Source organism: Centruroides vittatus, unplaced genomic scaffold (assembly GCF_030686945.1).
Source record: "Centruroides vittatus isolate TY-2023 unplaced genomic scaffold, ASM3068694v2 contig_1322, whole genome shotgun sequence".
Classification (NCBI taxonomy): Eukaryota; Metazoa; Arthropoda; class Arachnida; order Scorpiones; family Buthidae; genus Centruroides; species Centruroides vittatus.
The window spans coordinates 1-20480 of NW_027120842.1; the positions used below are offsets into that span (position 1 = coordinate 1).

The 20480-nt window shown below is 35.0% G+C and overlaps 2 protein-coding genes across 2 annotated transcripts; both read left to right on the plus strand.

Moving 5' to 3' along the window:
- Positions 1 to 4596: 4596 nt before the first annotated feature.
- On the plus strand, positions 4597 to 13716 carry Nubp1 (NUBP iron-sulfur cluster assembly factor 1; the record flags this gene model as incomplete). Its single annotated transcript, XM_067289101.1, is given in 7 exon segments — positions 4597 to 4629; positions 4711 to 4801; positions 7536 to 7690; positions 7763 to 7873; positions 7983 to 8085; positions 9714 to 9797; positions 13492 to 13716. Coding segments are annotated over 7 exon segments (624 nt in total), but the record flags the coding sequence as incomplete, so codon positions are not given.
- A 3680-nt stretch (positions 13717 to 17396) lies between these two features.
- LOC136990615 (E3 ubiquitin-protein ligase UHRF1-like) lies at positions 17397 to 20468 on the plus strand. The gene has a single exon (XM_067289014.1). The coding sequence runs from the start codon at positions 17708 to 17710 to the stop codon at positions 19997 to 19999; it is 2292 nt and encodes a 763-aa protein (XP_067145115.1). The 5' UTR covers positions 17397 to 17707; the 3' UTR covers positions 20000 to 20468.
- Positions 20469 to 20480: the final 12 nt, after the last annotated feature.

Sequence of the window (20480 nt, forward strand, 5' to 3'; positions counted from 1 at the left end):
TCAAGGCATAGTAACCAAAACAGAAATTAAAGAAGTGTATCAGTGTGTGTGTCTGTATTCAGGAATTTTCTCACAATATGACATGTATTCAATATAGTGGCCTTCTGTAGTGTGATGTATGTGTTTCTATTCAATTCTAATGTGCCCAGGCTTTGTGTAGTGTGTGTGGTATGACACCTGTAGAGGAGAGAACGACAGGTACAATAAGCACCCTATCCATCCTCCACAGATGCCTTATTTCCTGGGCGAGTTCTGTGTACTTGCTAATTTTTTCAGTGCATGCGTTTTGTATATTGTGAGTGTTTGGAATGGATATGTCTATAATGTATGTGATTTTATTGTGTTTGTCAATGAGTGTGATGTCTGGTCTGTTGTGGTAAATTGTTTTATCTGTGATTATGGCTCTGTCGTAGTACATTTTGTGCGTGTTGTTTTCCAATACTGTCTGTGGAATGTATTTGTAGTATGGTTTCGTGGATGTCTACTAATTTGTGTTTCTTTGCAAGCTCTTGGTGTATTATATTTGCTACTTGATTATGTCTGTGTAAATAATCTGTCTGTGCCAAGAGCTTGCAACCAGAGGTGATGTGTTGTATAGTTTCTGGCATGATGTGACATTTTCTGCATGTGTCATTTGTGAGTGTTGTATCTTTGAGTATGTGTTTTCTGTAGTTTTTAGTATTTATGACCTGATCCTGTATGGCAATCATGAATCCTTCCGTCTCCCCAAAGAGGCATCCCCGAGCTAACCAGCTGTTTGACGCAGTTTTGTCAACAAAATCCTGGGCCAGATCGTAAGGATGCCTGCCATGGAGTGCCTTTCGAGCCCACGATTGCTTAATGGTGTCTATGCTTTTTATATGTTGCGTTGTGTCCATATGATGTGAGTGTAAGTTTAATGGTGTGTTATTTGAGTCTGCTAGAGTTACTGCTTTATGTAATTGTGATGTTTCTTGTTTTTTGTAGAAAAACTCTCGCAGTGACTGTATTTGTTTGTAGTGAAGGTTAACTATGTCAATCAGGCCACGTCCGCCATCTTTACGTGGAAGGGTTAATCTTTCTGTGGCGGATTTAGGATGATGTTGTTTATGCTTAGTAAGTGTAGTTCTTGTTTTCCTTTGGAGTTGCTCGAGATCTGTGTGAGTCCAATGTATAACTCCAAAAGAATATGTGAGTACTGGGATGACATATGTGTTTATTGCTTTAACTGTGTGTTTTGCATTTAACTGTGTTCTGAGAATAGCATTTAACCTACTTTGGTATTCTTTAATTAATCTTTGCTTTATTTGTGTATGTTCTGTTAGTTTGGCCTGTTGGAATCCTAAATACTTGTAGAACTCGCCCTCTTCCATGGATTCAATAACGTCTCCATTTCCAAGTGCAAAATCTTCTTTCTTCAGGATTCCTTTTTCTATGTGAAGTGTTTTGCATTTATCTAGGCCAAATTCCATTTGTATGTCCTTGGTGTATGAATGTGTGATTTGTAGGAGTTGATGAAGTTGTTTTTGTGTGGATGCATAAAGTTTTATGTCATCCATGTACATGAGATGTGACAGTGTAAACTGTGTTGTTTTTTCGTGTCTGATATTGTAACCATATTGCGTGTTGTTTAACATGTTGGATAATGGATTCAGGGCTAGGCAGAACCAGAGAGGACTCAAGGAATCTCCTTGAAAAATTCCTCGCCTAATAAAAATTTGGTTTGTTTGTATGGAAGTGTTACTGAACCCTGAGATGTAGTGTTGTTCTCCAGTGCTGCATAGTGTTTTGAAAGAATGCAATGAGTGATGGATGTATTTTGTACATGTGTAGGATATGTAGCAGCCAACTGTGTGGAACACTGTCGAATGCTTTTCTGTAGTCTATATATGCCATGTGTATGTTTCTGTGTTGTCTGTGTGCTTGCCGTAGAATGACTGAATCTATGAGTAACTGTTCTTTGCATCCCCTGTGGTTTCTACGGCAACCTTTTTGTTGTTCTGTTAGAATGTCGTGTTCTTCAACATGTTTGTATATTTTGTTTGCGATACAGGATGTCAATAATTTGTAGAGTGTTGGAAGACATGTAATTGGTCTGTATTGTGTGGGGTCTGTGGTATTGTTGTTTTTAGGTTTCATGTAGGTGATGCCCTGAGTAAGAAAATTTGGCATGTCTTGTGGATTGATGATGATGTGTGTTAGGTGTTTAGCTAGTTCCTGGTGCAGTGATGTAAACTTTTTGTACCAGAAATTGTGAATGTTGTCTACACCAGGTGTCTTCCAGTTGTGTGTTCTGTTAACAGTGTATTGGAAATCATGTATGTTTATTTCAGCACAGGGCATAGTTGGTATGTTGTGCAAGTTTCTGTTCTCCTCCTCGATCCAGCCTGCATCAGCATTGTGCGTGACAGCACTGGACCAAAGAGAAGACCAATATGTTGTGAGTTCTTCTTCTGTTGGTGTGCCACTGTGCTGTGTATCAGTGTTTGCTTTGTTATTAATTTGTCTGTAAAAGAGTTTTTCATTGTTTGTAAATAATTTATTTTGTTGTTTTCGTAGTGTACATGTTTTGTATCGTTTGAGTCTACGTGCTTTGGCAGCAAGTTTTTGTTTTAGTGTATCAATGTATTCTGTAATGCGTGTGTTGTGATGTTCATGTTTTGTGTGTGTTTTTATTTTCTTGAAAATGTTTTTGAGCTGTTTCCTTAATTTGGGTGTTATGTTGTTTTTAGTGTATTGTGTCAGCCTGCCTAATTGCTGTCTAATGTCATTTATTTGTGTTTCTATTCTTCTCTGCCAGGCAGGCTTGTGATAGAATTGTGTTTTCTGTGTATTTGTCTGTGATTGTACTTTCAGTCCATGGTGTGTCACTACTGTGACTGCCCCAGCATAAACTAATGTATGAATGTCTGTGAGTGTAGAAATTGAATGAATGTAGTGTGGTAGTAAGTGAGTGTTTACATAATTTAGTGTTTTTCCTACTTCTCTTTGACGTGTTGATTTTTGGTATTCGTGGTCGTTGTGTGGGATCTGTACCTGTATATTTAGTGAGTGTTTCCTGAAATATAAGTGAGAGCGTATTAACTAAATCCATGTCTATGTTATCAGTGATGGATGAGGAAGTGTCTGTAGTATCATTAGTGGTAATTGTTGTATGTGTGTTATTATCAATGCTTGTTGCTGGATTATCCTGACAGGTTACATGATCTTCATTAATGTTAGATGTTTCTGTCTGTTGATGTATTTGATCAGCAACCTGTTGTTTGATAAGTTCAAGTGTTGTTTGTGGAATAAGGTTGTTGTGTATAATTGTTCTTTTTTGATCAACAACCCTTTGTTCGGTGACAGTGAGATGAGGATACTGTTGTGTGAATCTATGGTGTAGTTGTTGTCTGTATGCTGTCATGTTTGTTTCGAGTTTTGTGATGGTGTAGTAAGTACGGATGATAAACTCGTTCATTTCTACTGTCCATTTCATCTGTTGGCGTGGTTTTCCAGCCTTTGTGGTCTGTGGATGCATTGCCACAGAAACACCAAGGCTGGGTTGGTTCCTCACATCTGTTGAGGGCATTGCAGTAGCCATGCTTGGGCCAGTGCTGCTTTCGCCACCGGTAACCAAGGGAGACTGTGGCCTATTTTTCGAACGTGAGCCTCTGCCTAACCCACGAACGTGGACCTTGTTAACCCGGGCGACGTCCGAGCCGGTATCACACTTTGATCTAGTTATTACCATGATGAATATCTCCACAGAATGTGGGCGTGGTCACTCTTAGCTTCATTTCTCCCCATAGACCTTACTGGCATGGGTGTCCCTACCAGGAGCTTATGCTCCAGCCTGCATTGCCCTATGGATCAGTAAAATTACTGGGCTCTCCCACCACGACCAGGTGGTGACCACGGGAGAGTTATTATTATTATTATTATTATTATTATTATTATTATTTTGGGTTTTGTGAGTTATACTCAGTTTACACTGTTGGCTGTGTACTATGCCAGACCCAGAGTCAAGGCATAGTAACCAAAACAAAACAGAAATTAAAAAAGTGTGTCAGTATGTGTGTCTGTATTCAAGAATTTTCTAACAATATGACATGTATTCAATATAGTGGCCTTCTGTAGTGTGATGTATGTGTTTCTATTCAATTGTAATGTGCCCAGGCTTTTGTGTAGTGTGTGTGGTATGACACCTGTAGAGGAGAGAACAACAGATACAATAAGCACCCTATCCATCCTCCACAGATGCCTTATTTCCTGGGCAAGTTCTGTGTACTTGCAGATTTTTTCAGTGCATGTGTTTTATATATTGTGAGTGTTAGGAACAGCTATGTCTATAATGTATGCGATTTTATTGTGTTTATTAATGAGTGTGATGTCTGATCTGTTGTGGTAAATTGTTTTATCTGTGATTATGGCTCTATCGTAGTACATTTTGTGCACATTGTTTTCCAATACTGTCTGTGGGATGTATTTTATTATTATTATTAAAGACATCTGAATAGTTAATCTTTAATTACTAATGCTTCATTTAATGTAAATTATAAATAAATATTAAATACTTTAGAAAATATATTTATATTAACAATTTAAGAGTTAATATTTTTCTTCTGAAATTTTCAGGTACATCAAAGTGGATCTGGTTGGTCACCTGTGGTATGATCAATATCTCATTTTTAATATACATAAATCAATTTTTTTATTCTTTGTTATAATTTTTTAAAATTTTGTATATAGTTTGTTGAAGAAAATTTAAGTGTTATGTCTGTTGGCTTTTTGCTCGAGAGTCCAGATGAGGCTGTAATTTGGCGAGGTCCAAAAAAGAACGGTATAATAAATTTTGTTGATGTTATTTTTATTTTCTGTTTACAAGTTTTCTTCTGCTTAGGATTGTATCATGTGCAGTTACATTATTCAAAATATGATTTATGTTAAATTGTAATGATCAATATCAGTGGTACTTAAACTATGGACCCAGGCCAAAGCACTTATAAATGATAGGAATAGGTCTATTTTTGTTTATGTGGTATATAGGTTTCAAAATATTTATGGTTCACCTACCTAGGACTTACAACTTACACACAATTTGGCCAGCCAATAGAAAAGTTTGGACATCACTGGTGTATATGATTCCTTATTTTAAAAATATGAGGATTGGAACTTCAATACTGAGCCCAGTTGAAATGCACAAGAAAGAATAAATAAACTTAAGCAGTTCACAAACCTTTAATGGTGATTTTAAGCACTTCATTTGCCTCCATGACACATTTTACTGCGCTGTGACACTTGTGGGAATGGCATATTCTCTCTTCGATTTCCTTTAATCTGCCAGAACCCTCTTGTATATAAGAAAATTGATGGAAATTGCTAAACTGAGTATGCAGTGTGAATGAATATTTCAAGTTTAGTCACAGGTTAGATACATATTCCAATTGTTGCAGAAGAGAATCTTTTTTGTGGCAAAAAATAGAGAGAAATCTGGTCCCAACTTTCTCTCAATTAGAGAGTCACGGGCATTGTCAACTACCCATTGCCATCAATGTGGAAGTCAAATGATGCTGTCAGCAGACCCTGATGTTGATGGTCTGAATCAAGTGATTGATGGTGTATAGAATAGCTAGAACTGCTTTGCCTTGAAAGATTCCTTTATCTTTAGGAACAAATTAAAGTCACATGATTAAGGTATGATAAAGCATCTCTTAGCCCCACTGAGTAAAAAGATCATTCACATCTATAGCCATGTGATAATGATGCTCATTATCATATGGCTACAGATGTTAACGATCAGCATTGTCATGCAAAATGATGTGTGAATTGTTCAGAAAGTGATACCACTTCTTCTGTAGACTGCTTGCAGACTATGTTCCAAGAAATGGACCTAGTGCAGATTATGCTTTATGTACTGCATGTGTTAGGATAACACCATTTCAGTCATATATAACAATTATTACCTTCACATTATTGGGGTTTTGCTGCACAAAAGTCTGTCAAGTAAAGTCACAAAGTTCACCATCCATTGCTCTGATGTTTCAATTTAGGCTAGTATGAGTGAGCCCATGTTTCATTAAGAGTAATAATGCCTCTTAAAAAAGGCTTTTCTTTCACAGTAGAATTGTTTCAAAAGGACAGGAGCAGCATTATGACATTGCCATTTGGATGTCACTGATACAATAGTTCAATAGTTCAAAGAGTTAGAGAGCTGTCTGTATTTTGCAACAGACTTTGCCCTGTAGGAAATTGAAAGAAGGAGAAAGCAAGTGGGCGAAGTGTGAAGAGAAAGGGGGATAGGAAAGTGTGAAAGAAGGCATGGGAGGCACCATGGACACCTGCATCACATTTATTAAAAAAAAATAAAACAGTTTACAATAGTTCAACAATTAATCATAGGAATATGTTGGAAGGTGGCCACTGAATATCAGTCATGTATACAGTAGCATGATGTACAAAATTTTAAGACATGCTGACTCATAGTATCTGGGAATCTTACATGGATATGATTGCAGATACATTAAAAAAGGTGTTACAAATTGGCATAAAACAGACTAAGTTTTAGCTACAAAGTGGTTAACATATAAGGACATTGACAGAAGTACAGTACATGTACGATTACATTGAATATTAACGACAATTGCGCTGCATAGTTCAACGCTGGTTAGTTACAATATTAATTACAGTTAATGGTTAGAATCTAAATGTTACAGTTGATATATACATATTTACAATTGCCTTCGGAACCGGTGCTGACCCTTACGGTAGAGAAGAGTGGAAGTGTCACTGATACAATGTAATACCCAGCAAGATGCAATTTTCTACATTTGCAATTGTGTTTTCAGAATGTGGAGGACAGTTGTGGGCCAGGTTGACCTCCTGTGCAAGATCATGAACTATCCACCACTGGCCATTCTCCACTAATGTGGCTACTGCACTTACACTGGTCTTCCATAACTGGCAGATGGTCAGCCAATATTGATCACGAACATTCTAATGTTCCTTTTGAAATGTTTTTGCCCACCTTTTAACCACACAAGCCTGTAGAAGTTCCTGATGACATTTACTTGGGTTACAACCACACTTGCAGTTTCAATTTTCAGCTGATGACACTACTCCAATTCAACAACATAATTTGTTTTGCAATATTGTCTGCTCTTTTCATCACTACGGCAAAGGTATTATACTGTAAAGGACAAAACCATTTCTCTTACAGGTAAGTCGGGTGTACTACTTAACTGGTATTTTGCTGTTCCCCTTCAGATGTCTATTTAAGTACTACAAGCCCACTATTAAAGTTCCAACCCTCTCCATATGTAATTTCAGTTTTGTATGTTTGTGAAAGAATGACAAGAATAATTATAGAATTAGTCTGTCTGATTCTTCTGTCTAATTACATTTTATAATTTATTTAGAAACACACAGATACAGAAATACCTATAATTACTATTAATTATAGAAGCAATACAGAAACATACAATATAATATATAGTATAATATTATAAAACTATTTTGATTATCAATATTAATATTTTTAAAAATCATTTAAAGTTTTAAAATTTCTTCTTTCAAAGGTTTAATTAAACAGTTTTTACGTGATGTGGATTGGGGAGAATTAGATTATATGGTAGTCGATACACCACCGGGGACGTCGGACGAACATTTATCTATTGTTCAATACCTAAAAAATTGTAATGTTGCTGGAGTTGTACTAGTAACTACACCGCAAGTTTGTAATATTTTTAAATATTATAACTTTGGTTTCTATGGAGAAATTTTGATGATAAATTTGATTTTTCAGGAAGTTTCTCTTCTTGATGTTAGGAAACAGATCACATTTTGTCAGAAAGTGAAACTTCCAATTCTTGGAGTCATTGAAAATATGAGTGGATTTATTTGTCCCAAATGTAAAGTGAGTGAAATTTTTATATATATGAACATATTTCAAAAAGATTATTAATTAAAATTAATTTTGTTATAATTAGTTTAATTACTTAATTAATTTTTGATTTATCTATAAGGTTGAATCACAGATATTTCCACCGACGACAGGTGGTGCCGAGAAAATGGCCGAGGAAATGAAAGTTTTATTTTTAGGAAAAATAAAATTGGATCCAATAATAGGTAATATAATTATTTTAATTAAGTTTCAGTGATATCAAAATATAATAATTTATAATTTAGTAGAAGTATACTTTTTGTAATAAATGCAAAGATAAGATTTACAGCATCTTCCGAAAAGAATGCTACCATTTTAAATTATTGTAATTATGTTAAGTATTATCGAGAAGTATGTGGTGTACGTTGATCGACAGTAGATGAAACCTGGACATATTCTATCTACATACAAATGTATTTTTGTCTGCTACCTCTAGGAAGTGCCATAAACAAAAATGACAACATAATTTTTCAGTTTCACATACAATTTCAAAGTGATCCCACATGTAAGGCATTGTGTTTCACAATAATGATTGATTGCAATTTTTGAACTGCAGAACACAAAATACCTTCTCTGTTGCAGATTTGCCATTTTTGTTTTTAGCACATCCTACAGATAGTCCACAAGATGTTTGAATGAAGATGGCAGATGAAACTCTGACAGTTACTTTATCGATTGGTGTAAAAAGCATATTTCTCAAATAATAATTAATGTAATTACAGCAATTTAAAATTATAGCATTTTATTTATTTATTTTTTTTTTTTGAAGACCCTGTTTACATCATTCTTTTATAATAAAGTATATTAACAACACATACTTAATTGATACTATAAAAGAATGATATATCAATCTTATTTTTACTTATATTTGCAACTGTAAATACAATATTTTATAAATAATAACTTGATTGGATTTCCAGATTTGTCTTCAAACTATTTTCTTGGATTAATACTTTTAAAATCTGAATTTTTCCATCAAACTACACTATAGTTCTTCCAAACTGAAGCATTAGTTCATAGCAAATTGTTGTTTGTTGAAGCTAATTTAATCTAAAATGCTCTATGATAATAAATAGGAACTAATTTCTTCAGTTTAAGATAGCATTACTTAATTATAATTATACAGTATTTCCTTCTATCTGCACAAGATAGGTTTTTAAGCCCCATGGTTGCTTGAAACCTTTGCCAAACCCTAAATAACACACATTTTTTTACATACATATATACATAGCTGTGATACAGCTTAAATTATACAGCCATATTAAACAAAATAAGTTACTTAAAGCACTGTACAGTATTTATACAATACTGTAAGTGTGGATATTGTTTATAATGTCAGGCATTAAATTACATTAAATATTTGAAACAAGTCAAGATTTTACAGTTTTTTGCTCAATTGGTGACCTGTCAGGATGATTAGAAATAAAAATATACGCAACTGAATGTTGTTTTGTGTCATCCTTTACATACATAAGAACAAGCTTTCATTATTCTTTCATTAATTTAGTTGCTGTACATCATCTGTAAACGATGATAACCAATTAAAAAGAACTTCTGTTAATGGCTTCTGTTAATTTTGACTAATTTAGTTCTTTGATGCATTTCATATAATAATTTTACCATGGGGGCCAGATTTTTATATTATGTTCTTGCTTTTATCACTCTACTGCAACTTTTATATTATATTATATGAGGCCTGCACATATTATGTTCTTATATTCTTTACTCTTTGGTAATTGATATTTTATTTTGTTTTTCAAAAAATAAAATTGTTGCTACTAAACTCTTAATGTATTGATTTTCTATCAAATAGGTAAGAGCTGCGACAAAGGTAAATTATTAACTAGAGAATTTCCAGATTCTCCTGTAAGCCATGCTTATAGAGATATTTCAAAAAGTAAGTATTATTTAACAATATTGTGTATTTTTTTTTGTAGAAATTTGTAACTGAACTATATAATCCTGCATTTTGTTTGTAAGATGAATTTCAAGAATGAAAATTCTTCATTCTTGCTTTATTTAATTTGGTAAACAACAATGCATCTTTTAGAATAATATATGTTTTAAGTATGCTGAGATATTTTTATGATGCTTTTAATAAAAATCAGAAGACCAAGATGATAGAGGATATAGTTTAATTTACTTTTTTTAAAGTAACAACCTGTTATCATTTTAATTTAGTAAAATTGTAATAAATAAAAGTTATCAACCATCTTGAATGGCTGTCTTCAAGTTCTACAATTAGATTATATTAGTGGACAATCATAGTATCCATGGGCTAAAGTAAAGCATTATATCAGGCCGTATAATTCTTCATAAACTACATACATAGATGAGCCTTATGTGTATCTTATCAGCTCTCTATACAAAAATGATATCAGGCTCCAAATTTCTAGAATAGAAATAGGGAAATTTCAGATTATTACATCAGAAAACTCATTGCACATCTGCCAACTTATCTATCAACTCCTTCAGATCCACTGAAAAATATAGAAGAGTTAAGCTGATAAAAATCTCCACAGTGTAAGTTATGTACTGTACAGTAGAAACTAGATTTAATGTATTTTCTCGTTGCTTCCTTTTTAATTTTCATAAACTACAGTGTTGATGTGCATTTAGTATTTTTTGATTTATCATATTTTCAGGAACTTTACACATCAAAAACCTAGATGAATTTCATCTCAAATACCGTATTTTACGTACTATAAGACGCACTTTTTTCTTCGAAAAATTGCCTCCAAAATTCAGGTGCATCTTATACTCCGTAGCATCTTATAGGTATTTTTTTTTTTAAATTGCTTAAAAATTAAGGTGCGTCTTATAGTCTGTAAAATACGGTAATGTTTTTCAAAACAAAAAAATAAAGAAACTATTTATTGTTTGTATGGTTAGTTGGATTATTAAAGTTCAATGAATTATCGAGATTGTTTTGTCATCTTGTGATAGTGAGAAAACATCATATTTTATACTTTTGGAGCCTTAGCAACCTCCTAGACTCACAGATTGGCATAGCAAGCAGAATAAAGTGATATCACATTGTTTTCAAAGTTGACTAGAGATTGTGTAGTCCAGATAAAGACAAACACATCAGATTCTCAACAGGAAACAAATATCTTTAATCATTATACAATATGTACTGAGCGGCCAATTTATTATGATCACCTGCAAATCAGCTACGATAGCATTCTGTTGTCACCAGAGGATGAAATGGTATAAAAAGAGATTGCTGGATGATTGTACAGACAGTTGTAGGGAACTGTCCTTGAAGGTATGGATAAAAGATGTGATTTAACAGACTCTGAATGTGGAATGATTTTGGGTGCTAGAAGCAGTGGAGTGAATATCGGCAAAACTGCTTTGCTTGTGAAGTGTTTGAGAGCAGCTGTTATTCACATGTACAAAGAAGGGACTACCAAACAAGCAGGTTTCAATGTAAGGCATGTGGTCATCCTTGGTTCCTAGTTGCTTGAGCTGAAAGGAGAGTTGCCAGACTTGTCCAGTTGAACAGAAGAACAACTGTACTTCAGATTACAGCTTTCCTTAGTCAGGAAACATCTCTGCATGAACTGTTCACTGTACATTACATCGTCTTGGTATGGAAGCCTAAGGCCTGTTCAAAAGCCTTTGTTGTCTGAAACTAACAAGATCAAACAACTCCAATTTGCACATTATTACAAAGATTGAATGATAAATGACTGGAAAAGGGTGATGTGGTCTGATGAATCATGTTTTAAATTGCACCACACAGATGGCAGAGTGCAGATATGGAGAAAATAGCATGAATGGATCCCACATGCATTGCCATAACACTTCAAGCTGGTGAGACAATGTTATGGTTTGGAGGATTTTTCCTGACATTGTTTGGGCCCTTTGCTTTGTATGGAACAACATCTGAATGTCCAAAGACATTTAAATATCACTGACTAAGTACATCCAGTTATGTTAATAACCTACCCCACTGGAGATGGATACTTCCATCAGGACATTCTTCATGCCATAAACCTCAAATTGTCCAAAGGTAGTTTGAAGAGCATGATGGAGACTTCACCTTGCTTAATTGTCCTCCACAATCATCATATCTCAATCCAATTGAGAATTTGTAGATTGTGAAGTCAAAAGGGGTATCAGGCAGCTGGATCCAGAACATGCATTCTTAGTGTACTGGAAAATGCAATTTATCAGATATGGTGACAGATTTTTCCTGCCACTTACCAACTTCTTTGGCATGGACTCTTATAAGAGTCCATGCCAAAGAAAATTGCAGCAGTATTGGAAACAAAAGGCGGCCCAACAACGTACTGCGTAGAGAGAGTCATAATAAATTGGCCACTCTGTATGTTTTGTTTAACTTTATCCATTCTGAATGCACATACACTTATATATATTTCTGGCATGTGTTTTAAGACTATTCAGGTTTTACATATTCCATGTTTTAATGTATTTTTCACCATTTTCTTGAAAAACATTAAATTGAGTTTCTACTCTATCTAGATTTGATAAATAAAAATCATGCAATAGAACAACAAATGCATAATTAAATAAAATGTAATGTAAAAAGTCAGAGGATGGACTTCACTAATTTTACATTATTCCAACTATTCCAATTTACAAGTAATTTTAATGATCTGTAAAACAGGCTTTCTGTAGTTTTGGCTAGCATTGTCATATTTGGCAATGTGCCGAAGTTGGCCAAAACTACACGTCTAAAACTTATTAGATGTCAAGTAATACAGTTCTTGCCATATTTGTCTGCATTTGTCTACAATTCTCTCTATTCATGTACAGTACAAATGTTGTCCATCCTTAAATTTTGGGCACGTGTGTATTATTACTTTGCTGGATTTAAAAAGGGTTCCAACTATGAATGAAGCTAAATTATTCATCCGTAAAATTTAGATATTATTATTATTATAAATTAAATAGAATTTTAATTATGGATTTCTTTAAATTTGCTTGTAAAACGTTAGCAAGAGTTTTATTTTAAGTAAATACTTGGATAATGCTATGATATTACAGTAGACTCCTGCTTTACACTGTTGATCTGTTTCAGAAATCCCATTTTATTATGAAAATATCATGATGTGAACAAAATAATACGTTCTAAGATCTCGAAAGTTCAAATCATTGCTGTAGAATTAAACTATTTTCCTTACTAAAAATATGATTTTTTGTAATAGAATTATTTTCATTAAGGTGATTTTATTACATGCTAAACCAATTTAAAGCAGGAGTATATTGTAAGTTTAAGGAGGCTCCACACGTTTGGTATTCACTGATTGCCGAATAATTACCACTTGTTGAAGTTTGTCACATTGTGAGCACGTACATACAATACAAATGTGATTATTTGCTGAGCGTCAGTTTGTTGAGAGAATTACAAATGTCTGTACAAAATTTTTCCCCTTTGATTAGGTATAATATAGTGACAAAGGAGTGGGAAATGGCAAATATGGAATAGTAATCCATGCTACTTGGTATTGGCCAAATGTTTGCTTGACATTCGGCAAATACCGAATTTGTGGAGCCGCCTTTATATTAAATACAATTATTGTCTTATCTAGATAATAAAATTTTTTTTTTTTGCTTAACAGAAGTTCTCCAACAAATTGAAGCTGATCAAAACATGGATACCACATGATTGAAGTCACTTTAGTTTAAAATTCTTATTTAAACCAAGAGCACAAAATGTTAAATCTGTGATGATAAAATTATCTCAGATTGAAACTTTTTACAAAATACAATAAAGTACTCAAATCTAAATACTTTTAATTAAAATTTTGTAAAAGTTAAAGAAAATAAATGCATTATTATTGTTATTTTCTATATATTCTATCAAAAAGGATCCATTTATCTTGAAAAAAGTCACTGAAAATAAAGCTAAGTGAACTTATTTTGGATTAAAAGGAATGAAAAATATAAAGAGCAAAATTTCATGTTGCAATCATACCAGAGCCAGTCTCTAAAGTATTTGTGTACTAGCAGATAAGCCCGGCATTGCTCGGGAAAAAAGTAACAATAGCAAAGATTAAGATTATTACATTAAGGCCAATCTTACCCGTTTTCACAGAATGCAAGAATTAGGTCCCCCTGTTTCCAGACTAATTAGAAAATTTTTAGATGGGTCTAAAAATATGTTCAATTTCCCACAAAAATGCAAAAAACCGCATCTGTGCCTGTAAATCTTGCACATCGTTTTCTCTTAACACTTCCATTGTTAACACTTTCCCCCGCATTAACAACCTCTCCCCTGCGGGGGGAATTTTGAAAAATCCCTTCTTAGTGTACGTTCTCACGACTTACCCTAACTGTATTCCAACTTTCAACTCCTAACCGTTTGGGCTCTGCGCTTATTATTATCAACAACCCATCTCGATTACATATATTTTGATTTCTTTAAACACTTTTTGCTATGATATTTGGTTTCCCATGACCGAACAATTTATGCAGATTTCTTATGAGGTAGAATTTTTTGGTTCACAGATACAGCTAGCCTGGACCCCATCCACAGCCATTGTCAACCAAATAAGTTCATGTACAGACAGATGGATTTTTTAAAAAGCATAATAATAGAGACACATTGAATGTATGAAATACACTTGCATTCACTACATTAGCAGATGTGACGAAGCAACATCCAAGTGATAACCTCACTAAATGGCCATCTTGATTTTCTTCAAGCAAAGGAGACTCTGGTATTATTGTAGAGTAAATACTTACATAGATATAGTGGCCATTATGTGATCTCTATATATCTACTTTTCAATAACACCTGAGCCCCTATTTTGGTGTCAAAGCTATGCTTTTAACTATTCACTTTGTCAGTGAACATAAAATGAATGAAATAATGATACACACGCTATAATTGAAAAGAATATTCTCAAATGAGTTTTGTACATTCATTTAATGCATAAAGCTGAGTCATATTTTGTGAATAAAGTTATTAATAAATTAAAGCAAAGGCATTTTTAATATTATATTTATATCAAATAACCAAAGTCAAGAGTTAGCAATGGGAATTATATCCATCACTTTATTATATTAATATATTTATAATGATATATTTCAATTCAGTTTTATCTGTGTTATTGAAGTGCTTTTTATTTGAATAATTACACACGTGCAAGTTGCATAGATGCTGTTGTGTTGGTTTGGATGCAATTGATTTTTGCCGATTACTTCGTTGGAAAGGTTTATAAGGTGGAATGAGTTAAACGAATTACTAATGAGTTTGTTGTAAAGTACTAATTTCAGTGAATGGGCACACTCAACATTGATTGGTGTTGTCAACCTTCTGTCCTGAAAACCCCTAAACAGTTTTGCTCCAGGTGCAATGCATATAAAAAAAATATTAGTCTTGACAACCCAGAGAAACAAACTTTCACATTACGGTACCAGGAGACATGAGCACAGTTAAGCAAAAGCATCGTGTGATGAAGAAATTCATTCATGCCAGAACAGTCACTTGTCATATAACTTATAAGTTCCTATTCATTGCTGAACTGCTACGTTCACTAACCGGTAAGAGCAGACTTAACATTTTCATCCTTAAATTTTCTGCCATCCTGATGATGTAGAGATTTTCTCCCTAAATATAGGGGAAACCCTAAATTTAAGGGAAAATCCCTACATCAGCAGGATGGCAGAAAACCCTAAGTTGGCATCACTGATGTTGATGACGGGCCTATGGCCATATTCTCTGACAACCTATCAATCTACAAACAGTGGCGAATGTGTCTTTTTCATCTCCTTTGCTTATTATAGATCTGGCAGCAAGCATCAGTACTCAGAGGGTGCCCTGTGTTGTGGGGTGGACTCCTGGCCATACAGAAATTCCCATTAACGAAGCAGCATGTTTCCATACACCTAACGGTTCCATTTGGAGGACACAGTTGCCACGTGTCCTCGCCCACGCCATTCAGATTGACACTATCCATCCATTGACAGACACCTGGACAGCTACTCTTTGGAGGAAAGGCCGTGAGCATCTCCATCCCTTCACCACAAGGTATTATCATTATACCTCAAATCAGCACATGAAAACTCTGCTGGCCTGGCTACACACGGAGACAGCCCCACTAAAACAATTTTTTATATTCTCGCCAATTAAGAGATTCTCCGACTTGCCCTCACTGTGGAGCTCAGATGACCCTTCATTTTTGGCTGCAGTGCCCTCAATACACTAGCGCCCACCAAGATCTGGGCACGACACTGAACATTAACCTATTACACGCCAGCGGCCGGATGGCCGAGCGGTCAAGGTTAGCAGCCTGCCGCCCTGGGGGACCCGGGATCGAATCCGGACGGGTCGAAGAAATCCCCAGGAATTTTTCGGGGGTGGTCCGTCCGGATATGTCGGGCCCCGTCCCTCACCACCCAGCCGCCTCATTGTGGGCCTGGCCGAACCCATAATGGGCTTGCTATAAGAGGCCCTCTTAGTGCCCACTGGGCGGAAAGAGTTACAAAAAAAAAAAAAAAAAAAAAACCTATTACACGCCAGTACTTTGCTTTCTATTTATGAGCCTTCGACCACCATTACTCCCCACCAGCACGTGATGGGGCTTGAAATGTACGTTACTCGCACCAGTCGCTTCCAATGAGTGCGGTCGATTCGGAGAAAGAGCCTATACGGCTAATATCTCCATATAAACCGTGAGGAAGATGTTGATGATGTTTCAGTTTACATCGTGAATAAAATGGCGTCCGGCGAGATTGATGTTCCTAAATCTACTTGAGTGTATAAATTATGAATTAAAAGGTAAAGTGCTACAAATATTTGCCCATGTTAATTAAGGAATATAAGAAAAACGTTTCGGATAAGAATACACTAGCGACATTTATAGCTTCCATTTAAGAGACGGCCATTTGGTTGTAAAAGAATCGGTTACAACGTCCGACGAAAACAAGAATAACGATGACGTAATTTTCGTTTAACTCGTTCGACTTTACGAACGCACCCTAGGAGAGGAAATGAACGGGACTTTATATTTTGAAACAGCGCCCCCTATTTATGTGAAAATGACAAACTGCTACACATTATACACATCATATAATCAGGCAGTAAAAACTTACAATAAAACTAACGAGTAAATAAAAATTTTTAACTCTATTCAATTATAGTAAAAACAAAAAACGAAGAAATGACGGCCGGACAGCCGATACGGTCGAGACGAGGATTTTTATACGACAAAAAGTTTTCAATATAAATTACCGACGTATTTAATAGAAGAGATTAAAAATTATTCTTAAATATTTAGCAAAATATTCAAATTATTCAAAGAACGTCGATATTTGATGTTACTATACTGTATTTCACTTTTAATTTTATAGCTCTTATTTTATTCTTTTTTACATATACTAATATATTATAATTAAAACAACAGCTATTCGCTATATAAATGCGTTTAAAAATTACGTTTAACATATTTAAATACGGTCAAGAAATTTAAATAATTTGAAATATCCCTGCGCACTACCGATACAGTCGCCATCTGACGTTAAAATTTATAAATTGTAAAATTGAATTTTCAATTGACAACCCGTACTAACGATATGTATATTTGGGTGTAAAATAAGAAATATATAAAGCGTTATTAGCGGATATCGGCGGAGATTTAAGTAAAAGACGAGTTTAAGACGTGACGATCGAACCACGTGACGGATAATTATCATTCCACGGGTCACGTGAGCTTTCCCGCCAATTTTTGTCAACCATGTGCCTACTTCTATAGTGCGACGATAGAGAGAGCGCCAGAGATCGAACGTAATTCGAAGGTATTATTCACTCTTCGTGGTTGTGCTTAAGTAAACATGTGGGTCCAGGTACGTAGCATGGATGGCTCCAAGTCGATTCGCGTGGACGAATTGTCGAAATTAACGAAGATCGACGAACTTAGGAAACGTTTGGTACAACACTTCGACGTGCCACCCGAGAGACAAAGATTGTTCTATCGTGGGAAGCAACTGGAAGACGGTTACACCCTCTTCGATTATGACGTCGGATTGAACGACATCATTCAGATAATCGTAAGGCCCGTTGTGAATGAGAAGAAGAACGATGAGAGTAGCGAAGACGAGAGTGTTACGTCTAACAAGGAAAACAAGATGGATTCGCCGTCCAGTTCCGATGTTAAAATCGAAAGTAAATACTACAAAGTGGGAGAGTGCATAGATGCCAGGGATTTGAATAACGGTGCGTGGTTCGAAGCCAAGATTGTCAAGATAACGGCGAAAGACTCCAACGAGTCGAAGAGGCAGTTGAGCGAGAGTGGCAACTGCGGAACGGTAAGTGGTAATTCGAATCATCTGGCCAAGCCGACGGAGGATGATTTGTATTTTTACGTCGTTTTTGATACCTATGAAGACGACGATCCCACTCCGCTCACCTTCGAGAACATCCGTCCCCGGGCTAGGACCGTAATTAACTTAGACGATATCCAAGAGGGTTCCGTGGTTATGGTGAATTACAATATGGAAGAGCCGACCGAAAGAGGGTATTGGTACGATTGTAAAATTACTTGTAAGAAAGGGAAGGATTTGTTTGGATCTGTTCTCGTCGATCCGAGTCTCACGCCCGTTAAAAACTGTCGTATAATTTTTACCAAAGAAGTATTTAAAATTGAAGAGCCGATGAAACTCAATCAGCGGAGTAACGAAGAAGAGCAACTTATGACCCAGGGATCTCCGGTGAAACGACAGAATAAACCGGAGTGTTCCCATTGCAAGGACATTATAAAAAGAAAGTGTATATATTGTGCTTGTCATTCTTGTGGAGGAAAAGATAATCCGGATAAACAAATACTTTGTGATGAATGTGATATGGCTTATCATATTTGGTGTCTTGATCCTCCCCTCGAGAAAATACCAGAAGACGAAGATTGGTATTGTCCGGAATGCAAAAATGACGAAACAGAAGTAGTGCGTGCCGGTGAAAAATTGAAAGAAAGCAAAAAGAAAGCTCGCATGGCGTCGGCTACTAACAAATCTAACAAGAGGGATTGGGGAAAAGGAATGGCGTGTGTCGGAAGAACAAAAGAATGTACAATTGTACCACCGAATTATTTTGGACAGATTCCTGGAGTCGAAGTGGGAACGTGTTGGAAGTTTAGAATGCAGGTTTCTGAAGCTGGCGTTCACAGGCCTCACGTGGCTGGAATTCACGGACGAGAGACCGAAGGTGCATATTCTATTGTTCTTTCTGGTGGTTACGAAGACGATCATGACAATGGAGACGAATTTTTTTATACAGGTAGTGGAGGTCGCGATCTTTCTGGTAATAAACGCACGGCCGAGCAATCTTGCGACCAGACTCTCACAAGAATGAATAAAGCTCTTGCCTTAAATTGTGCAGCATCAATAAATGAGAAAGGTGCTAAAGCTAAGAACTGGAAAGAAGGTAAACCTGTTAGAGTTGTGAGAAACTGCAAAGGAAGTAAACATTCAAAATATTGTCCAACCGAAGGGAACAGATACGATGGATTGTACAAAGTTGTAAAATATTGGCCAGAAACTGGAAAGTCTGGATTTTTGGTTTGGCGTTATCTTTTGCGCAGAGATGATCCCATTCCAGCTCCGTGGACAAAAGAGGGTAAAAAACGAATAGCTGAACTCGGAATAACAATGCAGTATCCCGAAGGTTATCTCGATTCGATTGCCGAGCAAGAGAACGGAAGCCAAAGTAAGAAAGGAAAAGGTAAACGAGCTTCTGATAGTACAAATAACGTTAGTCCAAAAAAACCGAAAATTCTTCCTCATACATTGCCAGATGAAATTAAAAAATTGATAGAAGACGATAAAAAGAATAAAAAGATATGGGAAGAATGCAAAGAATATTTAAACGAAGGTAAACAAAAATTTTTAAAAAAAGTCGAAGAATTGTTTTCTTGCATTTGTTGCCAAGAAGTTGTATATCAACCCATCACCACAGAATGTTGCCATAATATCTGTAAACCTTGTTTACAAAGATCGTTTAAAGCCGAAGTATATAATTGTCCTATGTGTCGTAACGATTTGGGTAAAGATTATGTAATGCATTTGAATAAAAATCTGACAAAAATCCTACGTTATCTGTTTCCAGGTTATGAATCTGGACGTTCCAGTTAAACATCTTATTGTTTTATTTTGTTAAACTGTTGTTATCCATGGTAAAAAAAAAATACAGTTAAGCCCAAAAAAAAGCCAAAATAAATTGTTTTGTATGAATTAGCAAAACAGATACGGTATAATGTATTATGAATATAAAAAATAAATATATATATATACAGCAAAATTGAAGTAAAAATATTAAATATTGTAAATTTAACAATATAATGTTTTAATATTTGCAAAATTTAAATCAAACTGTAATGTAAGAAATACAAAAAAAAAATTTGCATTATCAAAATATTTTGAAATTTTAATAGATTTTAGTTGTGATGTTATGTGATTGTATCAGTTTAAATGGAAGATGTATGTTTTGATGTAAAATGAAGTTTATTTTGGACAGTATAGTTTTGAATCTTTCATCTTATAATTGTCTTCTATGTAATTTAGTGCCAAGAAATGTTTACAATAAAATTTTATTGTAGCTAAACATATACTTAGT